General features: G+C 57.3%; 8 protein-coding genes across 8 annotated transcripts; 4 read left to right on the forward strand and 4 right to left on the reverse strand.

Moving 5' to 3' along the window:
• Nucleotides 1-1,864: 1,864 nt before the first annotated feature.
• WHR41_00813 (uncharacterized protein) lies at nucleotides 1,865-2,299 on the forward strand (the record flags this gene model as incomplete). Its single annotated transcript, XM_069369419.1, has 1 exon — nucleotides 1,865-2,299. One exon carries the CDS (start codon nucleotides 1,865-1,867, stop codon nucleotides 2,297-2,299), a length of 435 nt encoding a protein of 144 aa, XP_069233517.1.
• Nucleotides 2,300-2,765: 466 nt separating this feature from the next.
• WHR41_00814 (uncharacterized protein) lies at nucleotides 2,766-3,985 on the forward strand. The gene is made up of 3 exons (XM_069369420.1): nucleotides 2,766-2,991; nucleotides 3,048-3,221; nucleotides 3,285-3,985. The coding sequence occupies exons 1-3, from the start codon at nucleotides 2,946-2,948 to the stop codon at nucleotides 3,767-3,769; spliced, it is 705 nt and encodes a 234-aa protein (XP_069233520.1). The 5' UTR covers nucleotides 2,766-2,945; the 3' UTR covers nucleotides 3,770-3,985.
• A 706-nt stretch (nucleotides 3,986-4,691) lies between these two features.
• WHR41_00815 (uncharacterized protein) lies at nucleotides 4,692-6,596 on the reverse strand (the record flags this gene model as incomplete). The annotated part of the gene is made up of 1 exon (XM_069369421.1): nucleotides 4,692-6,596. The coding sequence occupies one exon, from the start codon at nucleotides 6,594-6,596 to the stop codon at nucleotides 4,692-4,694; it is 1,905 nt and encodes a 634-aa protein (XP_069233519.1).
• Nucleotides 6,597-7,210: 614 nt separating this feature from the next.
• On the forward strand, nucleotides 7,211-7,985 carry WHR41_00816 (uncharacterized protein). The gene is made up of 3 exons (XM_069369422.1): nucleotides 7,211-7,467; nucleotides 7,521-7,786; nucleotides 7,838-7,985. Exons 1-3 carry the CDS (start codon nucleotides 7,362-7,364, stop codon nucleotides 7,889-7,891), a joined length of 426 nt encoding a protein of 141 aa, XP_069233522.1. The 5' UTR covers nucleotides 7,211-7,361; the 3' UTR covers nucleotides 7,892-7,985.
• Nucleotides 7,986-10,004: 2,019 nt separating this feature from the next.
• Nucleotides 10,005-11,708, reverse strand: WHR41_00817 (uncharacterized protein; the record flags this gene model as incomplete). Its single annotated transcript, XM_069369423.1, has 1 exon — nucleotides 10,005-11,708. One exon carries the CDS (start codon nucleotides 11,706-11,708, stop codon nucleotides 10,005-10,007), a length of 1,704 nt encoding a protein of 567 aa, XP_069233521.1.
• Nucleotides 11,709-12,579: 871 nt separating this feature from the next.
• On the forward strand, nucleotides 12,580-16,743 carry WHR41_00818 (uncharacterized protein; the record flags this gene model as incomplete). The annotated part of the gene is made up of 4 exons (XM_069369424.1): nucleotides 12,580-13,482; nucleotides 13,606-14,321; nucleotides 14,379-14,948; nucleotides 15,000-16,743. The coding sequence occupies exons 1-4, from the start codon at nucleotides 13,327-13,329 to the stop codon at nucleotides 16,741-16,743; spliced, it is 3,186 nt and encodes a 1,061-aa protein (XP_069233514.1). The 5' UTR covers nucleotides 12,580-13,326.
• Nucleotides 16,744-16,981: 238 nt separating this feature from the next.
• WHR41_00819 (uncharacterized protein) lies at nucleotides 16,982-20,313 on the reverse strand. Its single transcript, XM_069369425.1, has 5 exons — nucleotides 19,929-20,313; nucleotides 19,246-19,873; nucleotides 19,106-19,194; nucleotides 18,689-19,053; nucleotides 16,982-18,633 (listed from the first exon to the last, which is right to left on the reverse strand). Exons 1-5 carry the CDS (start codon nucleotides 20,149-20,151, stop codon nucleotides 17,119-17,121), a joined length of 2,820 nt encoding a protein of 939 aa, XP_069233513.1. The 5' UTR covers nucleotides 20,152-20,313; the 3' UTR covers nucleotides 16,982-17,118.
• Nucleotides 20,314-23,437: 3,124 nt separating this feature from the next.
• Nucleotides 23,438-26,356, reverse strand: WHR41_00820 (uncharacterized protein). Its single transcript, XM_069369426.1, has 4 exons — nucleotides 25,953-26,356; nucleotides 25,536-25,886; nucleotides 24,644-25,481; nucleotides 23,438-24,580 (listed from the first exon to the last, which is right to left on the reverse strand). The coding sequence occupies exons 1-4, from the start codon at nucleotides 26,029-26,031 to the stop codon at nucleotides 23,893-23,895; spliced, it is 1,956 nt and encodes a 651-aa protein (XP_069233724.1). The 5' UTR covers nucleotides 26,032-26,356; the 3' UTR covers nucleotides 23,438-23,892.
• Nucleotides 26,357-26,462: the final 106 nt, after the last annotated feature.

Below are 26,462 nucleotides of genomic sequence, written 5' to 3' on the forward strand. Positions count from 1 at the left end.
CCTCTGCCTCGCACGGCAGTCTTGCATGTCAACCATGTCAGCACGGTATTTGCAGATGCCTGTTGTTCCGAATTGTCGGTAGCCGAGGACGAAAGAAGGCAGCACGAGTGAGCGTGCGCTGCCATGCTGCGGCACGATGTGGGATGTCGCCTCGCGGCGAGGCTGAAACGACGCAGCGGTGAGCCGATCGCGTTCATCGGCGGCCAGGCCTCGCTAACGAGATCTCTGCAACCGAAGAGTCGGATCGTAGCAGAAATGGTTTGCTGCATGATGACTCACGCAGAACATCATGGCGTGATGTCTTCAAACTTCCACCCTCACAACAAAGGTCGCAGGGCGAAATCGGGTCTCATCGACCTCTAGCCCCTATTTGACCTCGATCGTTTGCGTCGAGAATTGCACGCGCGCCCGGCATAGCACCAAGCCTTTCACGACGCGGTCCTCGCGTCATTACACTGCAAACCGCCTTCCCGCATGCCGAGGCGGGACGGTGATACCGGGAGTGGCACTGCTAGGAACGGGGCAAGGCCGCAACACTGCTTGAGGCTACTTGCATGGGAGTTAGGATACGGCGCCCAACGCATGAAGATTACTCGAGGGTTGGCAACAGTTCTCTAGATTCCCTGGAAATGAGGTGAAAGTATCAAATTGTTGTGCGCGGCGCGAGTAGCAGGGTACCGTTCGTTGCCCACAGCTGGCCTGGCGTTCGTCTCGCCGTACATGGAGTTGCTCAAATGAGCGCTCCAACGAAATGGCGATGTTTTGAACTATACGGTCTCAGTATCAGATTCTGTCAACCAGCTCGCCGGTATTAGCCATGCTGGTAATTTCCAATATTCGCGCTGTATCGCGTACATGCGGAGCAGTTTTTGTCGCTGTGTATGCAATATCATGTGAATCTGGAGCCCTCTGAACGACCTACACATCGTATCTACGTACCGTCAGGCTCCAACAAGACTGCTCGAATGTTACTATAGAGGCTCAACAGCACAGTAACGATATCGACAAGGCTCCGTAGTTGCGCAGCTGAAGTGAGGTCCCTCGGTGGGAAGTCCCGACAGCATTCGCTACGTGCGGCTGATCGACACACAAGCAAGGTCCTTGGTCGCGTAACAAGAACACCGAGTGAAGTGGTTCACTTGGCAAACCATTAGCCTTCGAAGAGAGTTTCCTGGCTGGGACCCTGACAGTGGCGCAGCGCCAATACATCCAAGCGTTGATTCAGCGCAGCCAGAGGAACAATGTGGAAATCCTCCAAGGTGTCCCAAGAGAAAAAACGAAGAAAAAAAACGTTGGCGCGGAAATCGGTCGGGCTCGTCGTCGTTTCTTCGCCACCAATCTTGCTGATCGCCGTTCAATGAAGAATGCCAATGCCGCTGCCACGGTCGAGATGAGATATCAGGGGATATCCGTTTGTCAAACATTAGTAGGCCTCCCTACTGTAGTCTGTATGCAGGGTGGTCAATCAATTAGCCTTCCGTTAGCTTGAGGCGCATGCCAACTGATCAGCCCTTTGGTTAGGCTTTTCGGTGACGGTTTAGCCAAGACGACTAGCGGGTTGGGTACAGAATGAGCGTTGTGATGCTCAGAGCTCTCTACCGCGCTAGGTGCGGAGAAAGGCGTGGTGTGACGATTCTTTTGTGAGATGAGGAGTGAGGGTAGAGCTCTGGTCGTGCTGTTTGAGCTTGCAGCTTCAACATCGAGCTGCGAAAATAGCATCGCCTCAATGTGAGAGTGTTGACCGTAAGGCGGCCACCTCCTGAACGAACGACATCAACATCAAGAAAATCCATCGCGATCAATTCCGCACTCTGCCAAGGGCGCTGTCGTACGTGGCGGTTCATTTCCACTCCCTTCCCACAAGATGAACGATGCGGATCTTGCGCAGCAAACGTCCGCCGCAGGAACAAAGTCACCCCGCCTCAAGTCTGGAGATGAGATCAGAAGTCTGCGCCGGTCTGGACTTGGGCGCTGGGCATGGGAGCAGCGCAGTCCGCCTAGCGCTCGTCTTACAACGCCGCGATATCATCTGACCCAACCTAGAGCGACAGACCAATCTTCCAAGTCGTCCGCAGAGCTCCGCAACAGTCGAAGGCCATCCAGGCCAAGCACCGCCAGGTTTAAAATTGGATCCCGGAGGCTGATCGTGCTTGCTGCAAGCACGCACCTTGTCTGGCGGCCTGCACGGCTCTTGAAGTCGCCGAGCAAGCCCAAATGGCGTCTTGCTCTTGGTGTGCCGGCGAGGCTTTACCAGGAACCACGGGCGGCGGCGCAGTGGTCATTGGCCGAGTGTATTTGACATCTGGGAGTCTATAAGACACAAGGAATGCCATGCAATTGGGCGCAGCCTATTCGAGACCGGGCGTTACCCAGAACGGATGATCGACACGTCCCGTCGGAGAAAAAGGATGGCGCCGCTTTCGCTAGGCATGCTGTCTTGAAAGAGGTGATATTGATGAAGTCGGAGGCGATCAGAGTAATGTACGCGGTTATTGTCGAGTAAAAGTGTGAGAGGGGGTGATGCACTGCAAAATCTTGTAATATCATCTCGAAAGTCAGATTTACGTCGAGAAATGAATCGGCGACATTGACATCAAAGGAATGCTACTGTGCAGTCATTCTCACTACTTCCAAGAAACCCGCAGGAGATCGCCCTCCCAAAATCTGGAGAAGCGTCCCAAAGCGGCGGCTCCCAAGACCTCAAGACACTTGGGGGATCGTCTGGGGTCTTGGTCTTAGCAAACGTGCCCCCGAACTCTAACACGCAACAACACACCACGCGCACGCTCTCTCCCCTCAGACACCCCAAAGTCACGCACGCTTGCGGAGAGTAGGGGCCGTTAGGCGGCGACGGGGGAATGTCACTCGCGCCTCTCTTTGGAATCGGCCGCCGTGGCGCTGGCCGTGCGGGAGGACGTTTGACGTGAGCCAAGTGGGCGGCGAGAATGCGCAGCTTGATGCTGTTTATGGTGCACGGTTCTGGTGAAGAAGGTATATATCACGTCGTTCGCGGCGGTCGAGGTTGTCGTTTGTTCATCCCATCACAGTCGCTCACCAACCAAATCAGACCAGTCTTTTCACCGACCAACAACACCAACACCACACATCAGTCAAGATGAAGTTCTCTCTCGCCGTCGCCGCGTCCATGGCCGCTTCCGCCATGGCCACTCCCATCTGGGGCCAGCACTGGGGCCAGAAGTGGGGCAACAAGCAGGAGGAGGGTGAGTTCTTCCACCAACACCCCCAATCAACCTCCCACACAACGATACTAACACCCTCTCCAGTCGCCAAGAAGGGCCCCTTCAAGTTCACCTCCACCTACGAGGTCAAGGCCACCCCCGACCAGGTCGTCAACGCCACCAACGCCTACACCGGCGGTCTCGCCGGCGCCTCCGGCCTGTACAAGTTCGGCCTCAACAGCGACGAGAACGTGATCTGCTACAACATCACGCTCTACAACTTCCGCGGCGACTACCAGTCCCCGGCCTCGACCGCGACGCACATCCACGAGGCCGCCAAGGGCAAGTCCGGCCCGCCGCGCATCGCCTTCCCCAACCCGCAGCCCATCTGCGACGGCGTCCGCCGCTCCATCGGCTGCATCCAGGGCACCAAGGACGGCTTCGTCACCGGCGTCAAGAACATGACCACCGGCATCGACGCCGGCTTCGGCTTCCAGGTCAAGCGCATCGAGGACAACCCCGCCGGCTTCTTCGCCGACGTGCACTCTTCGCTCGCCGTCCCTGGTGCCGTCCGTGGCCAGATTGCTTAGATGCTTCCTTGAATGAAGAGGGGAAGGGGTTTGTTGACGACAAATTGATCAAGACCGCCGCTGAGTGGGGAGCCTGACCTGGAAGGAATGGGTTCCAGGCGAACTAATACTTTTCGTATCTCTCTCGTACACGCTGCGCTGCTTTCCGCAAGCGTTAATCAGGATGTTCATTAATTCAAATCGAAACGGGCCTTGGGCTTGCAGATTTTTGATGAACGTGCTCTTTCTTCCAATCAATTTTTCAATGGTTCAGTTGCTCCTGTCATTGGATTGTTACCTGGCCAGCGCGTCGTTTTGTGAAATGCTGCGGAGGATTGAATCGTTCCCTCTCCCGCAGAGCTCTTGCACGCTTCGTAGTTCCGGTCCACAACGTCGCGGACTTCGCGTTGCGGGCTTCGCCCGCGCAGATGCCATGCGATCTTTTGAAACGATGGGATAAAGAACGACGTGCAGAGAAAATCAACAGGAGAGTCGATGTTGAAACAAAAACAATATCGAATTCGTGCATACATTAATAATATCAGCCCTCAACTGAGGTCCTTTGTCCGAAGCTATGTACATAATCACAAGACAATCAAGGAAAAACTAGTAGGTGGTATTGACATGCGACGACAAGGAGATATGTGGCGATGAGCCGGGTGATGCAAAAAGCAGATGATGCAAACGATGCAATAGAAAAAGGAAAGAGAATTAAGAGACGATTCTGTGCGCTCGAAAGCGCAGCAGCCGCTTGCCAACGCCGTGCTTTCGGGTGTGGGTATGCCGATGCCGAAAACAGAAATCAGTAATGACTAAAGGGAAGGAAATAGCGGTATGTTTGGGTGTCGTCGACCGGATGAGAGAGATAAGCAAGTGATGGCCCATCGTGAAGCCGTCCCTGCGTGACTTTTTTGAAACCAAGGAGATAGAAGTCATCATCCGCTCACAGGATAGGAGACTCGTCGTAATCAGCATCGATCGCCTTCGGCTCGACGACCTCGTATCCATCGCGCGAAGTCTCTTCTGGGAATCGCTCCTCGATCGAGGTGCGCGGAGGGAGCGACTGCACTTCTTTGGCGTCCTTGAAAACGGCGTCGTCGTCTTGAGGGTCCTCGCGAGCGGTTACTTCCGCGTGCGCTTCGCCTTCGGGGTCCTCTTCGAGAACGCCGTCGACGCCGGACGCCTTGGATTTGCCCTTGTTGGTGAAAGAGGAGTTACGGCTTGGTTCAGCCGGGGGGTTCTCGGGTGCGGTTATGTAGAGTTCTCCGTCTCGTTCGGTTCCCGGAGTGCTCTTCTTCCTGACGCTCTTGGCTTTCGAGCTTGAGGTGGCCGCCGTGACGTATCCGCTCGCGTCGGTCTCGCTGCTGTGTTGCTGCTCTCGGCGGTCATCGTGTTCAGGGTGATCGTGTAGATCCGGTGCAGGCTGTGTGTGGTGCTGTTTGCTTCGGAAGGAATCCTCTTCGTGTCCTGGGGACGCTGGGTCCAGTCCTTGCCACCTCGTGGGGTTCCAGTGGTCGTTGTCGGTGGCGTGCAGCGTCTCGCCACGTCGAGCCATGCTCTTGATATCTGACCAGTACTCCAGGCGCTTGACTTGCTCGTCTGCTGCTTCGACAGCTTTAAGGAGGTTGTCCGCTTGTTTTGCTGCAGCTTCGTGTTTCTTCTTCGTCGCTTCGTCTGAATGCATGTGATCGGACAGACTTTCTTTGCGTGCTTTTGTTTGGTCGAAGTGTTGGATCAGCTCTGCCAGGAGGTGTCGGCGTGACGATTGGTAAACCAAGAGAGACATAATATCAGGCATGCGCTCTGACAGGTAGTAGAGATCATCTCCGCCCTGGTCGACGAATTTCCGGACAGCGACCAATTTCTCGCGATCAACTGCTGCTTTACGCACCAGGCGAAGGAGGGTCCCAATGTCTGCGATCTCAGCATCATTCACTTCGGGCTCCTCGTCCTGAAAGCCTCGGGCTCGAAGTGCAGAGTAGGCGAGGCTGCCGTTGGGAGAACGTCCACTTAGGGTCTTGGGGTGGATTGTAAAGTAGTCGGAATTCAGCTCGTGACCTCGCTCCTTGGTTTTGTGTGAGGTATGCTTTCGCACTCTTTTCCGCAACCATCTTCTGCGCCGTACGAACGAGTGGAACCAAGGGTGGCTGCCGTGCCAGGCGACGGTCTTCTGGAACGAAAAGCTGTACTCCCAACCTTCCTCATCCACGTCGCGACTCATGTCGACATACCAACTTTTCCACGCCCACTCCCAGCTAGGATCCGGTACTTGGGCGTTTCGAATGTCGGAGGGTGATGTTCGGAATGCAGCATTTTGCCAGGGTTTCGGGTCGAAGTTCAAGAGGGAGCTGCTGCTGAACATGGGTATGCCGAAGAGGAAAGCACCGCGCTGGTTCTCGTACAGTATGTCGATCACAGAGTCGTCCTCCTCTCCACGTCCCAGCGTTCGCTTGCGATTCAGGACCTTCTTCGCCCTTGCTTTCCCCCGCTCGATGTAGCCTTTCTGTGTAGGGATTGCCTCTTGGCTGTTTTGAGGATCGGCACTGGGTTCTCTAGCAGGGGTCGATTCTCCATTGCTGTAACGGTGCTGCTGGAAGCGGCGGTACTTTTGGCGATTGACTTGGTGTCGCACGGAGTTCTGCACGGAAGTGCGACTGACTTTATGAAAGAGCGGCTCGGTAGATGAAGTGTCTACTCGTTCGGCGTCGCTTAGTCCATCCTCGGATGTTCCAGCAGAGGTGCGATCGGGTGTGGTGTTGTCAAGGAGCGTAACTTGGTTCTGGGCTTTGAGCGTCGCGGCATCTGGGGTGCTGCTGACGAGGTGCCGCAGAGAAGAGGGGCCCGACATGGCGGCGGTGAGGCATTAAGGGTGGTCGCAAAGGAAAGACGTGTAGGGCTGAAGAGTGGATGTGATCGCTCTCCAAGTGGGCAGACCGAGGTGGGCACCGTGGTGCGACGGTTTGCGATGGCGGCTGGGGCAGCTGCTACGGTACAAGGTACGCTGCAGCTTCGTGCCGTGTCTTGTCGCTGCGGTCGCCGGTAGGAGTCACGCCGACGAAGGCACTCATGACTTCCGCGCAGGCGACGACATGAGATGTTGGAGTGCAGGCTGCAGGAAGCGTTGGGTCTCGTCACGGCAGACGGCAGACGGCAACAGCAAACAACGGGCAGCGCTTGGCCTCAGGTCTCCCGCGTGAGGCTGTTGCGGGCGGTTGCTGCGCAAAAGCGCGGGTCGCTTGAGATGGCGATCTGCTCCTGAGGTCATGGCGCTTTGGCTAGCTCCGGGATCACCCTCTAGCGCGCGCTCCTCGTGGGCCAATCTCGGCGGTGATCGGGGCCGGCCGATTGGGCGGTGGCGCGAGCGCAGCCAGCGGTCCAGACGAGGCCCGCGCCTGTCAGCTCCCCGCATGAGGTACGTCACCGGCGCGTGGTCTCGCATCGCATCCAAGGAACACGGGAACCAGCCTACGAGGCTAGGAGCTGCCTACAAAACACCTCGCCCCTTCAGTCCTGCAGTTCCTGCTGACCAGTCACACTAAAAACACAAAACAAGCATTGAGCTCCTCTTATCCCTACCATCCCCCGAAGAGCCCACACAACTCCATCAACAAGCATGTCCAGAGCTCTGAAGATCGGTGGTGGTATTGCCGCGGTCGGCGCCGGCTACTACTTCTACCAGGCCGGCGGTGACCCCAAGGCCGCCCAGAAGAGATTTGAGGGTATGGTAGCTCTCATGATTTCGTGTGCAACATCAGCTGACCCCTTCTCGCAGCCGACGCCGCCAAGCTCAAGCACGACGCGAAGAACGACGCTCCCAGCAAAGGCACCGAGATTCGCAAGGACGCCGAGGTGCTCGCCGCCGACGCTGGCAAGGAGGCCGACAGACTCGCTGCGCAGGCCCGCGATGGCACCCACAAGGTGGATCAGAAGCTGGAGGAGTACCGCGCGAGGGCCGAGAAGGGCATCGACCAGAGTCTTAAGACGACGGGCACCGAGCTGAACAAGGCCGTGGACGCGTTCGACAAGAACGTAGAAAAGGTGAGTTAGCCCGGCTTCAGCCATACTGAAATGATTCTGACGGGCGTCTAGGGCGCCGAGAAGGCCAAGAGCGGCATCTCCAGCTGGTTCGGTGGCAGCAAGTAGCCGTGTCCTAGGACTGACTGGCGCGTTTGTCACGAGGCTCAGAATGGACGAGTGTAACGATATTACTATTAATTGAAATCTGGTTTCTCTCCCATTGCAAGGATTGTCTTAACTGCGGCTCAGTGAGGTCTCCAAACATCCCATGCTCTCATATCGCAGGATTAGGTCACATCGAATCAGACCTGTGTTCACACCTGGCTCTCAGTCACGTCACGAGGGAAGGTCTGATTTTGCAGTGAGTAAGGGTCTGCGCAAAACACATGCGTTGCTCTTCATGGCTTGAGCGAACACATGCTCGCTGCGATCCCATCATCATTCCTTTCCCGTGCTTATGTGTGCCAAAACACCTAGGACTACTTCTTCTACATGCCAGTAAAGCTTACACTACAGGCCCACAACAACCCAGTCAAATCAGTTGACAAGGAAGTCGCCAATCTATCCAAAATTGCCGATAAGCCCACCATGCCACTCAACAGATGGCTCGCAGCACTGTTCATCCAGCAGCTGTTTATCCACGCCATTGCGACAGGCGCCGGATCTGGATCTGAGCCGCCAGCCCCTACTTCGACCAGCATCCCTTCACCGCCGTCCTGCCGCCCGAGCACCACCTGGTCGGGCGGGGCCCATTGCGCTCCATCGCCGAGTTCTGGTTACGTTTGGTCAAACGAGCTTCGGGTCAGAATCAGTTGCGAGTGAGGGGGCCACGGGAGTGACTTCGGAAAACCAGCCAAAATCGAGCACCAGCAACTCGACGAATGCGACCATGCCATCCGACTCCACTGCCATTTCCGTGACAAAAACGAGCCCAGAGTCAGCCACAACTTCTGACCATGGAACAACACACAGCGAGCCTACACAGGAGGAAACTTCATGTAGCACTACATCTTTGACGTCGAGTACTACTATGAGCGCCGGATCAATTTTGTCGGAATCTTCGGATGGGCTGAGGCTCACCTCTAGACTCTCGGACCTCTTTCATCGTGTTAATGATGGAAAAGCATTACTACGGCGCTTGGTCGAGGGCTGGGACCTTGGACAGTGAGGGAATGGCGGGTATTCAGATCAAGGCAGCTTTGCGATGAGGGACTCAGATGCAGCTTGTGAATCGTCGAAGATCACAGCAGAGGCTCATGATCATAATGAACGTTTTGCACGAGACGACTCGACCACAATCAGTAGCCCAATCCACCTACTCACACCATCTCGCAACATCACGAGCTCGAAGACCGTGACGCAGACTTTCATTGTCTCTCCCGTACCGCCGTCACGAAGCGAGAACTTATCCTCGACTTCTTTGGAAGGAAGCCCAGCCATCGCCGCTGCGACGGATGGTACAACGGATGACGATGTGAAGAGTTGCACTCGAGCGTTCATTGAAGGGAGAGCAGCATCTGTTACTATTCCGTCGTCGTGCTTTGCGTATGAGCCGCTCTCCAGCGATGGACTAGCCGGCAAGGGCTCAACTGCTACGTCTGCAACCTCTCAAGAAGCACAACCGCTTCCGCTCACCACAGCTTCGACCAAAGACACGTCAACGACACCCCACAACACCCTACCAACACCAACTGGAACCCAAGAAAATCATGACAAGCCACTTTCTCAGCCCACAGCAGAACGATCGCAGCCAAGCTCCCCAACTGAAGGCATCTCCAACCTACTTGGCATCAATTCAACAGCCTCAAGGAGCTCGCCCTCATCCTCCCCACCAACCCATTTCGTAACCCTCCTCGCAACAGCGAAGACGACAGCCAACCCGACACCGACCTCGATCACTCAGTCGCGTCGCGGCGATAACAATAGAGTGCAAGCCGCCGGCTGCGCGATGCCTTCTGGATTGATTGAAGGACGGTTCTGCAGAGTACAGGCGGGGAATGCAGGGCGCGGAGGACCGTGACTGTGACGAAAAGACTTTGTCCTGCTCAGGGCTTTGTCTGAAGGCAGCTTTCTTGATTTGTTCTACGTCGATCCCCTTTGGATAGGAAACGATAGGGCCAGTGACACAGGCAATACTATGGCGAGAAGGGTATACATAGAGCTCGCGAGGCAGACACTATTCTAGCTACACCAAACCTCCAACCACCCATCCATCCCAAACCCATCACATCCCCACACCTCAAACATGCACCCTCCACACCGCCCTCCGATGACACCGGTTCTTCACCCTATACCCCGCCTCCTCCATCCTCTGCCTCACAGTCCAATGCATGACGGGCTCCAGGTCCTGCACAGCCCTGTACCGCCCCAGATTCATCGTCAGCCGCTTCGTCCAGTCGTCGCTGCGCAGGTTCTGCACCCGGATCTTCACCGGCCACAGCTCCCCCAGCCACCAGCCGCGCGCCTGCACCAGCTGGTCGTTCATTGGCGCCAGCGCGTCGAAGTAGTCCTCCACCTGCTCCGGCAGCAGGTCCGCCTCGCCCGCGGACGCGGGGTAGTCGAGGTCGCCGTGCGCCGTGAAGTGCTTGAGCGCGGCGGGGCGGCGGTGCAGCGCGGGGAGGTCGGCGTGCTTCGCGAGCTCGAGGACGGCGGGCGAGGGCCCGACGGAGGGCCGGTGGCGGGGCTCGAGGATCGGCCAGAGGCTCGGGACGTCGAGGCCGGTTTCGGCGAGCGCGTCGCGCTTGAACAGGATGCCCGTGTTGCACTTGAAGGCCTCGCGGATCATCCAGCGCAGCGGGATGCGCGCGAGGACGTGCCGGGTTTCGTTGCGCACGGCGCCGCCGCCGACGTCCGCGTGCGCGCCGGCGAACCAGACTTCGAGGACGTCGGCGGGCGGTCGCTCGGCGTCGTCGGAGCGCGCCTCGGCTTCGTAGTCGATGTCGTCGTGGGAGGGGGTGGCGGGGTCGGAGAAGGGGTTGTTGGAGGAGGGGGAGCGGCCGGCGATGGTGGAGGAGGAGGCGCTGGAGGGCTTTCGGCTGCTGCGGTGGCGGAGATGGCTGAGCTCGAGGTCTTTGGCCTGTTCGGAGCGGTGGGTGCGGCGGAGGGTGTTGCGAAAGTGGCGGAGTTTGCTTTCGGTGTGCGCTTCGTGAGACTTGTCCTGGCGGACCCAGCGGCAGACTTTGAATTTGGCGCGATGCTCATCGAGGGCCATGGCGTGGCGGAAGTAGTCGATTTTGTTGCTGGAGGTCTTGGTGAAGGGGAGCCTCCGGGGTATCATGCCGACGCTGGCTACGCAGTCCCACAGGCCCAGGAAGTAGACGTTGACTTCGATGCAGAAGGTCTTCTTGAAGCCTTGGCTCATCTTCCAACCGACTTCTGAATCGTCTTTGAAGAAGTTGTAGGCGAAGTGGACTTGAGCGGTGTTGTGCGCTGGCAGCAGGCCAACTTTGTTGAGCATGCCAGCCAAACACCGAGCAGTGTAGGCGCCTCGTGAGAAACCGAACAGACAGATGCGGTCGCCTTCGTGATAGTTTTGCATGAGGAATTCGTACGCGTCTCTCACGTGAACACCCAGAGAGCTGCCCACGGCCATGTCCATAGCAGCGGTGAATCCACCGCTGAGGCCTTGGCCATCGTAGGTGCCAATGCCACTCTGGTAGTAGACGACTTGGTTTGGATCATCTTTCTTCAAGGTGGAGACGAAGTGCACGACATTGCTGTTGTCGTGGTCGAATTGATCTCCAGTTCCGTCCAGGCAAACCACGAGCGTCCTGCCTTTGGGTGGCAAATAGCGAGAGTCCTCCACCGCGTGGATATCGACAGGGAGTTTCGGAGGCTTGCTGGCGGCGGTGTATGCCTTGGCTTCCTCATACGCAGACAGACATTCAGGGTGCTTTTGCGCAGGATACCTCCGCGGCGTCCAGTGCTCGTCGACCGATGACATTCTGTTGAATGGTCCCGAATATTGATCCAACGGTGAAAGTGGCTGAGAATTGCCGAAGACGTGTGGGAAAGGGCGACTTGATCATGTAGCGCCTGTCATCTGTCTATACAACGAGCCATCGGACGAGCAGCCAGCAGATCCCAGCCTGTCGCACATGTTGCACGGATCTGCACTCGGGTAGGCTTAGACTAAATCACGCGTCCGCAGGCCAATAGGGCCGGGGCTAAGACCCCATGCGTTGTCGACATCGCGGAAGCGATCTGCCGATGCTCGATGACATTAGGATGACTGGCATGGTATCAGCTGATGCATGCTGCGTCAATGGCCATGGCTCAACGAAGGGCGTCGACATAAGAGCGATGCATCAATACAATCGGACGCGCTGGGTCCGCAGCCTGGACGGGTACAGCAGCAAGATGCGCTGGCAGGGCAGTAAGCAGACTGCCGTGCTTCGCTAGGTGCGCCGATGAGAAAGCTGACGATCGTCGCCGGAGTGATGGGAGCCACGCCAGCTCGCAGCGTTAGTAGCAGAGTCGTTCCTTAACGGTGTCGACGGTTGGAGGTTGGCGTCTATAGCGCGCTGAATATGCGGGCCCGCGGGATCACCAGCCGGCCCATTCCTCACCCACACGATCGCCCGCGCTGGCCACGTCTTCGGGAATTTGTGTGGCCCAGTCGGGAAATGTTCGACGTCTCTCCTGCGGCCCTGGCCTAGCACCGGGTCTCTGGCGCCGACAGTCCGCCCCACTGAGCCATGCTGGATTGGGAATATGCGCGTGGATACTGGTCAGCACGCCCGCGGTGTATGCATATTGACGAGCAGCACCACTAATGCCCGGCGCTTGACTGGGTGCTGCTTGACCGCACCTGCCGCACACACCCCGTCTGCCACTTATATACCAGGGTGCCAGGACGGAGAATGCTCCACTGGTCGTTGTTCCGCCGCAAACCTTTCAGGGCACACACCACCCACGCAGCCACGCGCACATCTCGACAGAAACTGTCCAAGCGATCCCTGAGGATATCATATCTGTTGCCCTGACGCGGCGTGTCCCCGCGCATGAAGCGCACACGCTGCCCCACCACGATTGATTCTGTCCATTCTCTTTCTAGGCAATGGAGGCAAAAGACATTGATGATGACGCATTCGATGGGCGTGGGACATGCATGCGTTTCGTCTAACCGACGCCTTACTGCTTAGCTTCGTGAGTCCCTGCGCCTCTCAACAACCATGTCATTGGGTCAGCACCCCGTGTCCGCGATGCATCGCGATCCCTGGCCTCCCACGTCAAGGCCCGGGACGAACGATAGGCGCACTCGGCCCGCATGGCGACGCCGATCACCTGAACGATGCGACACTATCGTGTTGTAGCTTATGCGCATTGCGTAGCTATGTAGACCTGTGGTGTGTCCCGCGCAGATGCGTGTTTGGTTGTCTTTTCATTCTGCTCTCATCCTCTACTGCCCTCTCATTGTGCTCTCTACCTAGCAATTTTCTCACACGACCAATTACTATCACGACCACTCACCTCTACCAACGGAGAGTATCTTCAAACTCGGTTTGGGCAAGCTTGGAGACGAATCTTGATTGTCTTCTCGCGGAAGAGCAACTTTCACAATGGCTGTTGAACAGCTGAGGAGCCTTATTAGCGCCATCCGCAAGGATCCTGCACGCGCTCCCGATGGCAAGTACGATCAGGTCTCCGACGACAAGACCTCTGTGGTAGCGGATATGTACAACCTTGACTTCAAGGACAAGAAGATGTTACTGGAGGTAAGCTATCCGAAAACACTTCCGCTAGCCAAAGAGCCTCCACTCCATTTCCGGATCCCAAACTGCTCTGGTTTCTTGTGAAGGCCTCACGCTGCCGAACCATATGCTGACCACCGGTCCAAGGCCATTCCTACCATCGCCTCCGGTGCACCAATGGACGACAAGGACCTGATGCTGGAACATGGCGTCTCAATCCTTCAAGGGCTTCCTAGCAACAGTGGTTTGGGCGAGACAGTTGCGAACAAATTCATCGGCATGCTGTGGAATGACCTTCCTCATCCTCCTCCGACTCTGGCAAGTCCCGAAAGCAGATACAGACGACATGATGGTGGAGGCAACAGCCCTTGGGACCCTGAGATGGGCAAAGCTGGGTCGCCATACGCGCGCAACGTGCCACCTTCGAAAACTAAGGGCCCCAACCTGCCCGACCCAGAGCTCGTGTACGAACAGCTCATGAAGCGCAAGGGACCCTTCCGCGAGCATCCATCTGGCTTGAACCGCCTCTTCTTCTCCTTCGCTACCGTTGTCATCCACGAGTGTTTTCAGACTAGCCACATGCCCGGGAAGTCTCACATCAATGAGACTTCTAGCTATGTCGATCTCAGCACACTGTACGGCAACACTGGGGAGGATCAGAAGAAGGTCAGGACGTACGAGCAGGGACTCATCTTCCCCGACTCAATTGCTTCAGAGAGAATCATGATGATGCCTCCTGGTGTCGTTGCCGTGCTGTTGATGTTCTCACGAAACCACAACCAAATCGCCGAGTCTCTGTTCTCTATCAACGAGGAAGGGAAGTACCGTCCTTTGGAAACATTGAGCGCTGACGAGAAGACTTGGTGAGTTATCATCATCTCGACAAAAGACCAAACAGATCTGACAAAGCGTAATTACAGGCAAGACAACGACATTTTCCAGCTCGCTCGCAACATCAATGTCGGCTTTTTCGCTACCGTGGTTCTGAAAGACTACGTTGCTGCAATCCTCAACACACCACGCGCCGACTCCGAGTGGTGGCTCAACCTTGGAAAGGAGATTCCTCAGCCTGGCGGCCAGCGCCTTGAGCGTGGCACCGGCAACGTGGTATCCACTGAGTTTGCCGTTCTCTACCACTGGCATGCTGCTCTCAGTGCCGCTGATGACCAGTGGATGGAGGATGTCATCAGAGAAGCCATTCCTGAGCTGGGAGACATCAATGACATGACGCCTGAAATGATGACCAAGGTCTACAGGCTGTTCGGCACAAAGTACCACACGACACCCGCCAAAGAATGGACCTTTGGCGGCCTTGAGAGAGGCGAGGACGGTAAATTTAGCGACTTCGATCTGGCCGAAGTTATCAAGGACTGCATTGAGGAGCCCGCGCACGCTTTCGGTGCTCATGGCACACCTGCTAGTCTGAGGTGCGTTGATATCATGGGTATGCTGCAGGCACGCAACCAGTTCAACGTTTGCACTATGAACGAGTAAGTCAGATCTCCCGGTTTCAAGGGAACATGAAATGCTAACCTCGACAGATTCCGCAAATATCTGAATCTGAAAACTTACGAGAGCTTTGATGAGTGGAACGAGGACAAGGAGACTGCCAGAGCTGCCGAGCTTCTGTACGGCCACATCGACAACCTCGAGTTGTACCCTGGGTTGATGGCGGAGTGCACTAAGCCCGCAATGCCTGGTAGTGGTGTCTGCCCCGGACAGACCACGGGACGTGGTATTCTTGATGATGCTGTCGCGCTGGTCCGCGGTGATCGTTTCCTGAGCTACGACTTCAACAGCAGCACCCTCACCAACTGGGGTGCGGCGAAGATTTCCGAGGCCGCGCCTGGAGCGTACGGCGGGATGCTTCCCACCCTTCTCATGAACGCGCTTCCTGGTGGCTGGACCGGCACTTCTTCCTACGCCTTACTTCCGTTTTACACTCCTCGTGCGGCACGTGGAATTCTGAGAGACAACGGTGTCATCGACAAGTACGACACTGAGCGTCCTCCTAGCGGCAGAGAGATTGTCGGTATCCACACTCAGGCTGGCTGCAAGGCTGTCTTCGAGGACCGCCAGAACTTCCGCGTCATGTACCAGCATGCCATCAGGAAGTGCACCGACGGGCACGACTTCATGATCGGCTGGGACGAGGCCAAAAGGCACGATGACCGCTCCAAATTCCTCCACGACGTGTTCTTCGAGCAAGGCTTCGAAGCCAACGTCACCAAGTTCTTCCGTAGCACGGTCGCCGACCTCATCAAGAAGAAGTCACTCTCGTACAAGGGCACCCGCCGATCGCTGAACGTCGTCCGTGACGTCTGCAACGTCACTCCCATCATGTGGCTCGCCAACCGCTTCTCCATCCCCCTCAAGACCGAAGACACACCTCGCGGTCTGCTCACCATCCCGCAGCTCTTTGACTGCTACCTCGTCCTCTTCATATACCAGAGCTTCAATATCCTCCCCATGAGCGAATGGAAGCTCCGCGAGGGCGCCAGCAAAGTCTCCCCCCTCCTGCGCAAGATCTTCGAGACCCACCTGCGCACGCAATCCGGCCTCACGGAGCACTTCGTCGACTGGATGGCCAAAGGCAGCGCCTTCGAAGTCAAGCCCGAAGCCGACCGCCTCTACAAGGCGCTCAACGACTCCGACCTCCCCGTCGGCGACCTCGTCGGCGACTGCATCGGCATGGGCGCCCCCGTCGCCGGCAACATCACGCAGCAGGCCTCGCTGCTCATCGACCTCTTCCTGTCCCCCGACTACGAGCAGTACAAGAACCGCATCGTCGAGCTCGCGCACATGGACGAGGCCATCTCCGAGCGCGAGCTGCAGGGCTTCGTGTTCGAGGGCATGCGCCACGCCGGCGTCGTGCCGGGCCTGCCGCGCGTGGCAGCCAAGGACGTCGTCGTCAACGACGGCGCGCGCGGCAAGGTCCACGTCAAGGCTAACCAGCTCGTCCTCATTGCCACGTCCAAGGCTGCCATGGACCCCGTCGCCTTCCCGGAGCCGGAGAAGCTCGACCCGCACAGGCCGTTCAGCGCGTACACGCTGCTCGGGCACGGGCTGCACTTCTGCTTCGGCGCGAGGTTGGTCGGGTGCTCGCTGGCGGCGACGCTGAGGGAGGTGTTCAAGCTGAAGAATGTGCGGAGGGCGAAGGGCAGGCATGGCAAGTTCCATTCCGTTGAGCACAACATTGCTGGCGTGAACCAGAGACTTTACTTGGATGGTAATGCGAAGGAGTCGCCGGTTCCGACGAGCCTGGTTATTGAGTATGACGAGTAGATGATACGAGTGGATGGTAATTATGATGGGAAGGAGTGGGCTAGGATGAGACTATGAATATGTGCAATATATGCGTCGCTCCCGAAAAGCCTTGAAATGACAGTCCTTCGCTCTATTTCGAGTCCCTCCGCAAATGTCCTGCCACGACACCCTCTCACTACACGCGACCACGGAAGAGAATTAAAGTCCCCCGCAGTGACCTCAAGACTGTGCCGATACAAATTTATGATTCCCACACTTCTCAACAAGGCGCTAATACCAACAGTATATCTGTACAGGCTTTTATTCGTCTTACGTACGAAACATTCATCACTACGTTATGAACATTCCACCCATCATCTCATCCCGTCCAACTTATTTGTAACCATCCTCCATCTACACCTCAACGGTGAACGGCCCATCAAGCTTCTGATCCATCTCAATAGTAACAACACCCTTCTTGTACTCCCACTCATCGTCCTTGCACTTCTTCTTCCCCTTGCCCTTCTTACCATACTTCGGCGCCTTGCCGGGCTTCTTGGAACCCAGCACCTTAACGGCGCTCACCCTCGCGTCCTCAGCCGTGTAGTCGAACGAGCCGCTGGCCTCCAGCACGCCGTTCTCGTACTTGAACTCGATCTCCGACGTCGCCTCCTGCTCGATGCTGTCGCCGTCGTCGAGGTACAGCTTGCCGCTGGCCTTGCCGTCGCGGTCGGGCGCGACGATGAGCTGGAAGGGCTTGGCGCGGACCTCGGTGGTCGTCAGGCCGCTCTCGGCGCGCAGGGGGATGACGGCGCCTCCGCGGACGTGCAGGGGGATTTGCGTGAAGTCGATGTCGTTGAGAGTGACCTCGGAGCCAGAGCCCTCGACGACCTCCCAGGTGTCGAAGGCGTAGAAGCGGTCGTCGGGCACGTAGATGGTGACGCTGGTGGAGTTCTCCTCCGTCACGGGCGAGACGAGGATGTCGGCGCCGTAGAAGAACTGCAGTTGGTTGCTGAAGAGGGCGGCGTCGTAGGGGTAGTTGAAGAAGAGGGGGTTGAGGAGGGGCGTGCCGTCGACGGTCTGCTGGTGCAGGGCGGTGTAGATGTAGTCGAGCAGGCGGTAGCGGATGTCGTAAGCGGAGCGGGCGGCATCGGCGACGGTCTCCCAGAGGTAGAATTCCTGCGGGATGGAGGTGTCGCCGTTGTGGTTGCGGGAGAAGGGGTAGAAGGCGCCGAGGGTGGCCCAGCGGGCGCAGAGGGTTTCGGTGGTGTTGCCGCCGAAGCCGCAGATGTCGGAGCCGACCATGGGCATTTGGAAGAAAGTGGTGAAGTCGAGCATGGCTTGGATGGACATCCTGTACTGCTCCCAGGTGCTCAGGTTGTCACCGAGCCACTTCGCGACGCTGCGGCCAGCGCCGGCGAATGTAGAGCGAGTGATGACCATGGGGCGACGAGCGGGCCTCCTTGCGAGGAGGGCGTTGCGGGAAGCCACACTCATCATAGATCCATAGAGGTTGTGGACGTCAAGCTCAACGTGACCATCGTAGTGAACGATGTCAGTGTCGGCGGTGAAGTTGGACAGCCCGCCGTAGGGGGTGATGGTGTTCGTATTGTCGATTTGGTACGGTGGCTCAAGGTAGTTCCTGTCAGGGTATCCGATCACTTCAGCCTCTTGACGCTTGGAGAGCGGGGAGCCCTGGGGGAGAGCATTGCGCTTCTTGGTGTTCGGCGCAGCATCGGAAGCGAGCCAAGGCGGTGCGTAGACGTAGTTGTCAGGCGGGTAGGGAGCAGCACCGGGCTGGAACTCAGGCGGGAAGCCTGGGATCTCGCGAGGCTGGGAGCGAAGGGCGGGGCGAGGCGGAGGGAAGTTGCGCTCCTCGGCAGTGGTGTCAGGGTCGTTGGCGAAAAGGTTGAAGTTGGCGGGCTCGTTCTGTCAAAAAGCGGTCAGTGCATTGCTCGTGTTCCCGAAGTCTCAGCCCACTCACCATATCAATCCACAGTGCGTCAATATCGACTCCGCTGTCGGCATCGAAGAACGAGAGGAACTCATCGTTCCAGTACTCCTGAATCTCCGGGTGGAACCAATCAGGGAAGGCAGTGACACCAGGCCAAACCACGCCACGGTAGATCGAGCCGTTCTTGTAGAGGAAGAGACCCTCATCGCGGGCAGTGGTGAAGGTATCGTAAGTAAGGTTGTCATACTTCTGCTCCTGGTATGCCACAGCTGGGTCAACCATGACGACATAGTGCTGGTCGTGCTCGTGGAGGTAGTCAACGACATCCCGCATCCTCTCAAGAGGGAAACGGTCAGGATCGAGGGTCATGATGTAACGCTCGTACATGTAGTCAACTGCAAGCTAGTTAGTAACTGCAGCCCCAGGAATTGATTCAGCTCTGCTTACTGTCAGTCCACATGGTCTCAAGCGGAATGCCGGCGGCAGAGTAGTTTGTAATGACCTCCGCGATAGCGTAGAAGTCACGGTAGCCGTAGCTAAATCTCGTATTAGTGGTACTCCATTTAAACGGGAGCTTCACGACTCACCGGCACTGGTGCAGACCGAAGCCCCAGTAGGGCATCATAGCAGGCAATCCAGCGACTTCGGCGTATTGCTGGCTGACTTCGGTTGGTGTCTCACCAGCCATGAAGTAGAGATCAATCACACCACCGAGGGTGTTGTATTCAAGGTATTGCTGGCCATCCTCGACATCGATCTTTACATCCATACCAGAGCTGGAAAGGAGGAAGACACCGTGAGTGCCTGCATCACCACGGTGCTCGAAGTAGACCGGGTGGGATCCGTAGAGGTTAGAGCCGGTCGGGACACCGTAGGAGTCCCGGTTCCAGAAAGTGCGGGTATAGTCGGTTGTGTTCAGACGCAAGCCGTCGGTGTGCTCTCCCAGACCGTAGATGTTAGGGTCTTGGGGGAGGGCAGTACGGAGGCGCAGGTACTGATCTTGGAAGATGAGAGACGCAGCGGAGGAATCGAAGAGCACCTCATCGTTCGACTTGCGGGTGACCTTGAAGCTGAAAGGGCTCTCTTCCCACGAGAACTCGAGATCGGAGTCGTCCGAAGATACGGAGTCGTCGGAGCTCGGGGTAGGGAAGACATCGGTAGGCACCTGGTAGGCAACAGCAGGGCTGTCCTCGATCTTCACGTGGAGGCGTTTGGCTTTGAGCGTGGTTAGCGTCCAAGTTATAAGATGTTCCAGCATCAATCATCTTACAGGAATCGTAGTTGACCGACAAGCGGAGGTTCTCGATATCCTTGCCATAGCTGTTGCAAGCTGCACCAGCCAAAGACAGGTCGGCAGAGAGACCAGTGCCGGTCTGCTGGACGTTGCTGGCAGAGTAGCCAGGGCATGATGTGTCGTTCGAGAGCTGTCTCGGAGCAATCGCTCGAGCTGAAGCAGCAGCCACAAGGGCACTGCCGGCGAGTAATCCGTGCATGGTTGAGACGAGGAAATTCGACCTACCTCCACCCCGGCAACGAGACTGCTGCAGGTATGTTATATACTCGCCCTTTCGGCGGTTCTCACGGTGAATTCTACCGTGGCTGCAGCATTGTTGACGCCGGCCAAGAAAGTTGACGAAGCGATGTCATCGGCCTCCCTTGCCAGCGGGAGCGCAGACACGTGAGGCGCCCTCGCTCAAGCCGCGGCCGCAACGGTATGAAGTGAGCGAAGATCTCAGAGCTCTGCCTGGCGCCGGCTGCAGGAACCGGCGGAGTCAGGCGGAGTTTGGCCTCGCGAGTGGCGCAATGCGCGCCCAGCTTCCCTGTCCATCTCCACATCGCACGGGCCGCCCCCCTCTGTCTCCACTCGTTTTCCCCGCCCCCAAGACCGCGCCGTCATTCTTGGTATCGTCGTCTCCAAAGAAACATGCAGGGTCGTCTGGGAGATCCAGCATTACGAGGCCGCCACCGCCGACAAAAACTCCGTCGCAGATTATATCGCTCAAAATTTGTGTTGAGATGAGGGTGGCCCCTCCACATCCACTCCGCCGTGGGGCACGGTATAGGGTATGCCTCGCAAATGAACGCGGATGTGTTACTGTTCTCGGCAGTGCCACATGAACCGCGGTATACCGTACCACGAGCCCGAACGCGCAGAGCCGAGAGACCATGACGGCGAGGCTGATTACCGATCGACTTGCCTGAATGAGCCTAGAAGACCTGCCGATCGCTTCAGAACGCATCTGCAGCATGCATCGAAGAAAATCAGCTGATCACTGTAGGGCAGAAAGCAAGGACCGTGATGGTAACGTGCAGTGCAGAGGTCATCACCATCGTCCGTTCGATCTGCTTGGTACCTGGGCCATGTTCCTGGCCACGCATCTCCATGGCGTGACCTAGGCCAGACCAACGTGAATACTTTGGCGATGTCACATCGCTGAAGAGACTAACGAATGGCAAGTTCCGCTTGGAGGTCATTGTTGTTTTCATGGTTTCTTGTCCTCGCCGAATCTTGCGGCCCATTCGATCGGACTTCTCCACTGCTATCGCATTTTTCGGAGACTGGGCCTGGGGTACCCATCGAGAGTTCCGACTTGAACGGTGGTTTGATCAGAGCAGATGCTACAAGCGTGAATGCTGTGAAGGTAAGTAGTTGTTGCCCCCCAAATCATGGCCCGAGATCTTCTCATGCACAAGTGAGACGTTGAAGCTTCCGGTAACAAGAAATCCATGGGCGTAAATCACTAATGATAAATACAGCGAAAGCCAGGCCGGCAGTGAAGCTCCCATGCCAGTCACCTCGTGAACGACGAGGCTGCGGAAGCATCCAATCGTAGATTATCAACCCAGCCCAATGGACAGTTCGCAGCGTGGGACTGGAACGTCGTTCGTGAACCCTGATAGGCGGTACACACTCCACCGCACTAGAACACCTTCAACACCACATCGCTTTTCCTTCTCTGTCAAGCAGCCGCACCCACTACACCCTCGCGCCTAATGCTAGCACCAGCACCCGCGCCAGCACCACCTGCATTATCATTACCACCATCACCAGTACCATCCCCAAAGCCAGCGCTGGGCCCCAAGAAGCTGTCGCGGCGTCTTTCTCCGTCCTCAGGACCAACAGCAATAATCATGTTTCCGAGGCATGCCGAGCACTTTGGGGATGCCCCCAATTTCCTAAGAACGTCAATTAGTTTCCTCCTATACGTTTCACAGCTGCGCTTCAGTACTCACCCACTGTGCCCAGTACCGGCGCATCTTCCGCAGACAATGTAATCAATGCCGCCGATGTTGAAGATTACTCTGTTGCTCGCACAAAGTCTGTCTGTGCGCGGGTGTGCTGTCCCGTCGTTCGTTTTTCTTCCGCTGTTGGACTGCATGTTTGCGGTGAGGTTTCTTGGGTTTGCTGTGGATGATTACAACGGGGTGGAGGGTCCCTTATGTGGGACCTTGGGGGTAACAATCCCATTTTCCTTTAAAATCTCCTACTTCCAGGCAACCGGATGCCCAGACGAGGCGAACGAGGGCAAGAGGCCGTTCATCCGCGCCTTGTCGCCTCTCTGCCAGCACATGGCCGATCTTCCTGGTCAGACTGGTGGGGCGTCGAGGTCTTAGACTGCGCTCGCAACGAGCCTTGAACTTCTCACACCTATCATTACATCTCCTGAGCAAGTGGTAAGCCAATCCCAGCCGGTGGGAGGCCGCCCTGACGCCACGCGGTCGAATCTGCTGACATCTCACTGGCAGTCATCCTTCGTGCGATGCCTTAGCTACCGCCCTAGATGAACCACGCCTTAGTACTGGCCATCAACATCCAAGACGAGGCGAACTGCCAGGCAACCTGGCAGGCCCCTTAAGGCAAGAGGTGAGTCGACATGTGGCTTACTCACCGGAGTAAGTCCAAGGGGATGCCATGATTGGCAAGCGCTCGCGCCTCATTGTCCTCCTCTTCACCGGACGCTCAGCAGGGGGCAAGCAGCAGCGGAGGGACTGCAGTATCGCTCGCTTCGATTGACCGTTTCTCTGAGCCAAGTGCCTCAGCCAGCTCACGAACATCAGCACGTGCACCAATATTGACACCTCAGGCTCATTCATCCTAACCCCCCTCAGAGGCGCAGTCTGCCACGCCCACCATGGCGCGCACATCGTGGAGCAGGACGTCCGCAAATGCTCCCAAACAGACGTCATTGATACTCCAGCGAGAGGCGTGGTTCGCAGCATCCATCCTTCCGCCTCCCTTGCAGCACCTCAGCCACTCTAACGCAATCACGTCCCGCGCCGGCAACACACAGCGCCACCCACCGTCAAAGCCAGCTCCGGGCACACCTTCTTTGCCACCGACCTGACATTGGCCAGACCGCAGCATCCACAGCCTCCGCCTCCCTATTCCAAACCAAGCCCCCCATAGCCCACAACATCCCACGAGCAAAGCCCGCAACAACACTCTTTCTCCGTCTCACACGTCTCACGTCTCCATCTCCCGGCAAATATACCGCCAGGCTCGCGTCCCGCGCCAACAAAGCGCCCGTCCTTCGCAAACAAGCGAGCAACGCGCAGAGTACATAAGCACTACCGCTGCGTGCCGCCCGTGGCGCGGTCTCTAGCTCCCTCACCACGGCGTTAGCGAAGCCTCAGACACCCGTGCCGACACGAATGCAGCATACCGGCGGGCATCGCCACAGGGCTGTGACCCTATTGCGCGGAGGCGGAGCGGGCCATGAAGGCGGAGCGCGGGAGGATTGTGGGTAATCTGAGGCGGTTCAGGAAGAGGTAATCGAGTATTGTAGTGGAGCACGCCGAAGAAAAAGTTCTGCATTTGCATTGCATTGCACAGCATTGCATTTTCCGCACGCCTAGCTAGCTATTCTACTGCTTGCCTGCCCCAAAGTCCGAAACCAAAAGAAGAAAGAAAAAGGGGTAAAAACGCCACCGTCCGCTGCGCCTGTGATTGTGCATTCCGCCGCCCAAGAGTGATCCGTTGTTGGGGAGTTCGCGTCCAGAACCGGGGGGAATAGCTCGTTGCCGGTTTGAACGCCGGTGGGGAAAGTCAGGAAGTCAGGAAGCTTGTGAACGAAACGCCGGGTGGTCTCGTGGTATTCGTGGTATTCGTTTTGAAGGAAAGGAAAGGGAGGGGGTGTGAGCGGTTGCAAGGTACCAGTACGTCTAGAGCGGTGCGTGGGTACGCAGCGCTTAGCGGGACGAGACTGATGGCCTGCAGGCCAGGATGAAGTAGTCTAGCAGTCAGCCAGACGAGCGCCCAGGGGAGAAGCCAGAAGGGCGACGAGTCCGACACCGCCAACAAGGGCGCCGGCAGCGTACTTGCCGACCTCGGTGACGGTAGATCTGAGGAGGCTCTTTCTGGCGCGTGGCTGCTTGATCTTGCGCTTCTTGGGCTTTGGCTCCGGCTCCGGCTCCTTGGCTGCATTCGCAAGCTCCTGACGAACAGCATCGTCCTCGGCAGCCTGCGGCTCGAAGTGAGTCTGAGTGCCAGCCTCCTCGAATCCGGTAGATTTAGCGGTGTGGTTGTCTGTGTCGGCAGTGATATCCGCGGCCTTGCGCTTGGTACCTACGATGCGAAAAGATGATGACTCGGTGGCTTCAGCTGAGAACTCTTCGGAAGTACCAGAAAAGCAACCCTTGAGTCCGTCTGTGTTGGCTGTGACAGGGTGTGACATCTCCTGGGAAAGTTGGCTGGGAAAGCCAAACACTGGAGTTTCGAGCAGCGGATGACTGGGTGCTGGTGGTGGGAACACGGTCCAGTTGAAGCGCAAACCACCATCCTGTCTGGTTTGCTGATTGTTCAAGCCAGGCTGGTAGGCGGTGTATGACGGCGGGTTGTAGGGAGGGACACCGTAGGAGTACATGTTGCGCGGATTGAAATCGTACGTAGCTGAGCCATCAGGGCCGATGTCCCATTTGCTACTGCTCGCCAAGTCAGCATCTATGCCATATGCTGCGGATATTGCTCTATGAGTCGATTCGTACGAGCGTGGTAGAACAGCAGTCTTGGCAGAAGGGTTGTTGACGGGATCGATTCCATAGGCGGGCGCCTGAAAGCCGCGCACAGGGTCGTAATGCGGCCTAACGGGAGCAGGAGAATCGCGAGTTGGAACGTCACGGCCAGCCTCCTCGCCTAAAGTGCCTAGCTCGTGAGAAGGCTCGCGCTTGCTAGACATGATTTCGGGGCCCTCATCATCCTCAACATCGCCGTCAGGATTGTCGACGTTGGAGGGCTGCGCGTCATTGCTGTCGATGTCAGCGATAGCAGAGCCCGCATCTTCGTCATCTGAGATCGCTGACTGATCAACACCCGATGTTGGATCCTGAGTACTCCACAATTCGCCATCACCATAGGGATCGTCCTCATCCGAGTTGTAGGCATCCTCCTCGTCAGACGCTTCGTCGAAGAAATCCTCAGATACGCCAACATATCCAGGAGCAACTGGAGTTCCAGTGGCCTCAACGGGCATTTCAGACTCGGCGTAGGTATCCTGAACGACCGTTGTGTCCTGCAACGAAGCACGAGGTGCTGTGATGACGGGTTCGTGTTCCACATCATCATCATCATCGTCAAGCTCGATCACGACGGACGGGGACGACTTCTTCGGCTTTTGCGGCTCGACATTTGCAGTTGCTTGCTCTGGTGTAGTGTGAACGGAGGAGCTCTGCACCTGCACCTCTTCAACGCTGCTGTCGTCGTCAAAGTCAGACTCAGAGTCTGAAGGGCAACTGATTCCTGGCTGAGCAATCTTGACCGGAGCAGCCGCGTTCGGCTCCAGGGTCTCGATGTTTTCCACCTCAAGGGTGACACCGTCGTAGCTATCTAGAATGCCGTTAGACCGAGCAGTTTCGCGATGAGCGGGTGCAAGACACTCACTGTCAGCTCTGCTCACGGACTCGCCAAGTCGAACAGTATCGCCCAAGAACAGCTGGAAAGGCTTGTGGGCCAACAACTTCTGGCCGTTGACTGAGGTGCCATGCATGCTGTTGCAGTCCTTGACCAAGACCTGCGATCCGGGCACGGTCCACTTGCTCACTTTGAGCTCGAGCTCGGCGTGCGCACGGCTGACCACCGGGCAGGCGAAGAGGGCGTTGTCAACAGATGCCGAAAGGTTCTTGGCTTCGGAGCGCGAGGAGCGGCCGACACTGACTGGCTTGTCGGGGCGGAGGGTGATGCGACGGTTGAAGCCGCCAGCTGGGTTGACCTGGCGCAAGGTGATGGCCACCGCTGAAGTCCTAGGGTCAGTCGCACGTTGCGCAGACAGTTTGTTCGAAGGCATACACTGATACTCACAGTTGCCGGCATCGGAGGCGGACGCCATGGTGTCGCTGGCGAAGTAGGGGTTCATCGCTGCGTAAAGCAGGGGCGGCATGGGAGCTCAGCCTGCAGGGAGTCTGGTGCGATAAGGTGGATGTAAGATGAGGGAGAGTCGGCGGTGCGAGCAGGGCAATAAGTGCGGCAAGCGGCGGTCCGGTGCGTGGGCGGGAGCCTTCACCTCCCCTGAGCGGCGTGTGGTTGAGGTGTAGGTCAGTGAAGGTGACAGAGGGGCGGTGCCAGCAGGGTGGTGCGACGGCAGCGGTGGAAGGCGGATGATGGGTGGATGGAGGGTGCGGGGCGCGTGAAGTCCAGGCGCCGGCGCAAGGCAGCGAGCGAGTGTCCGGTCGCTGCGCTGGCGAACATGTGACTGTGACGGTAATGATTGGGGGGAGCTCTGAGCTCCTGTGGCATGTTAGGAGGCGTTGCCTGCCGTCACTCTAATGATTGCATTCACCCACATGAGCCCCGGTGATGGTGATGCCTAGG

Source organism: Cladosporium halotolerans (assembly GCF_011745625.1).
Source record: "Cladosporium halotolerans strain TM138-S3 chromosome Unknown Sca2, whole genome shotgun sequence".
Lineage (NCBI taxonomy): Eukaryota > Fungi > Ascomycota > Dothideomycetes > Cladosporiales > Cladosporiaceae > Cladosporium > Cladosporium halotolerans.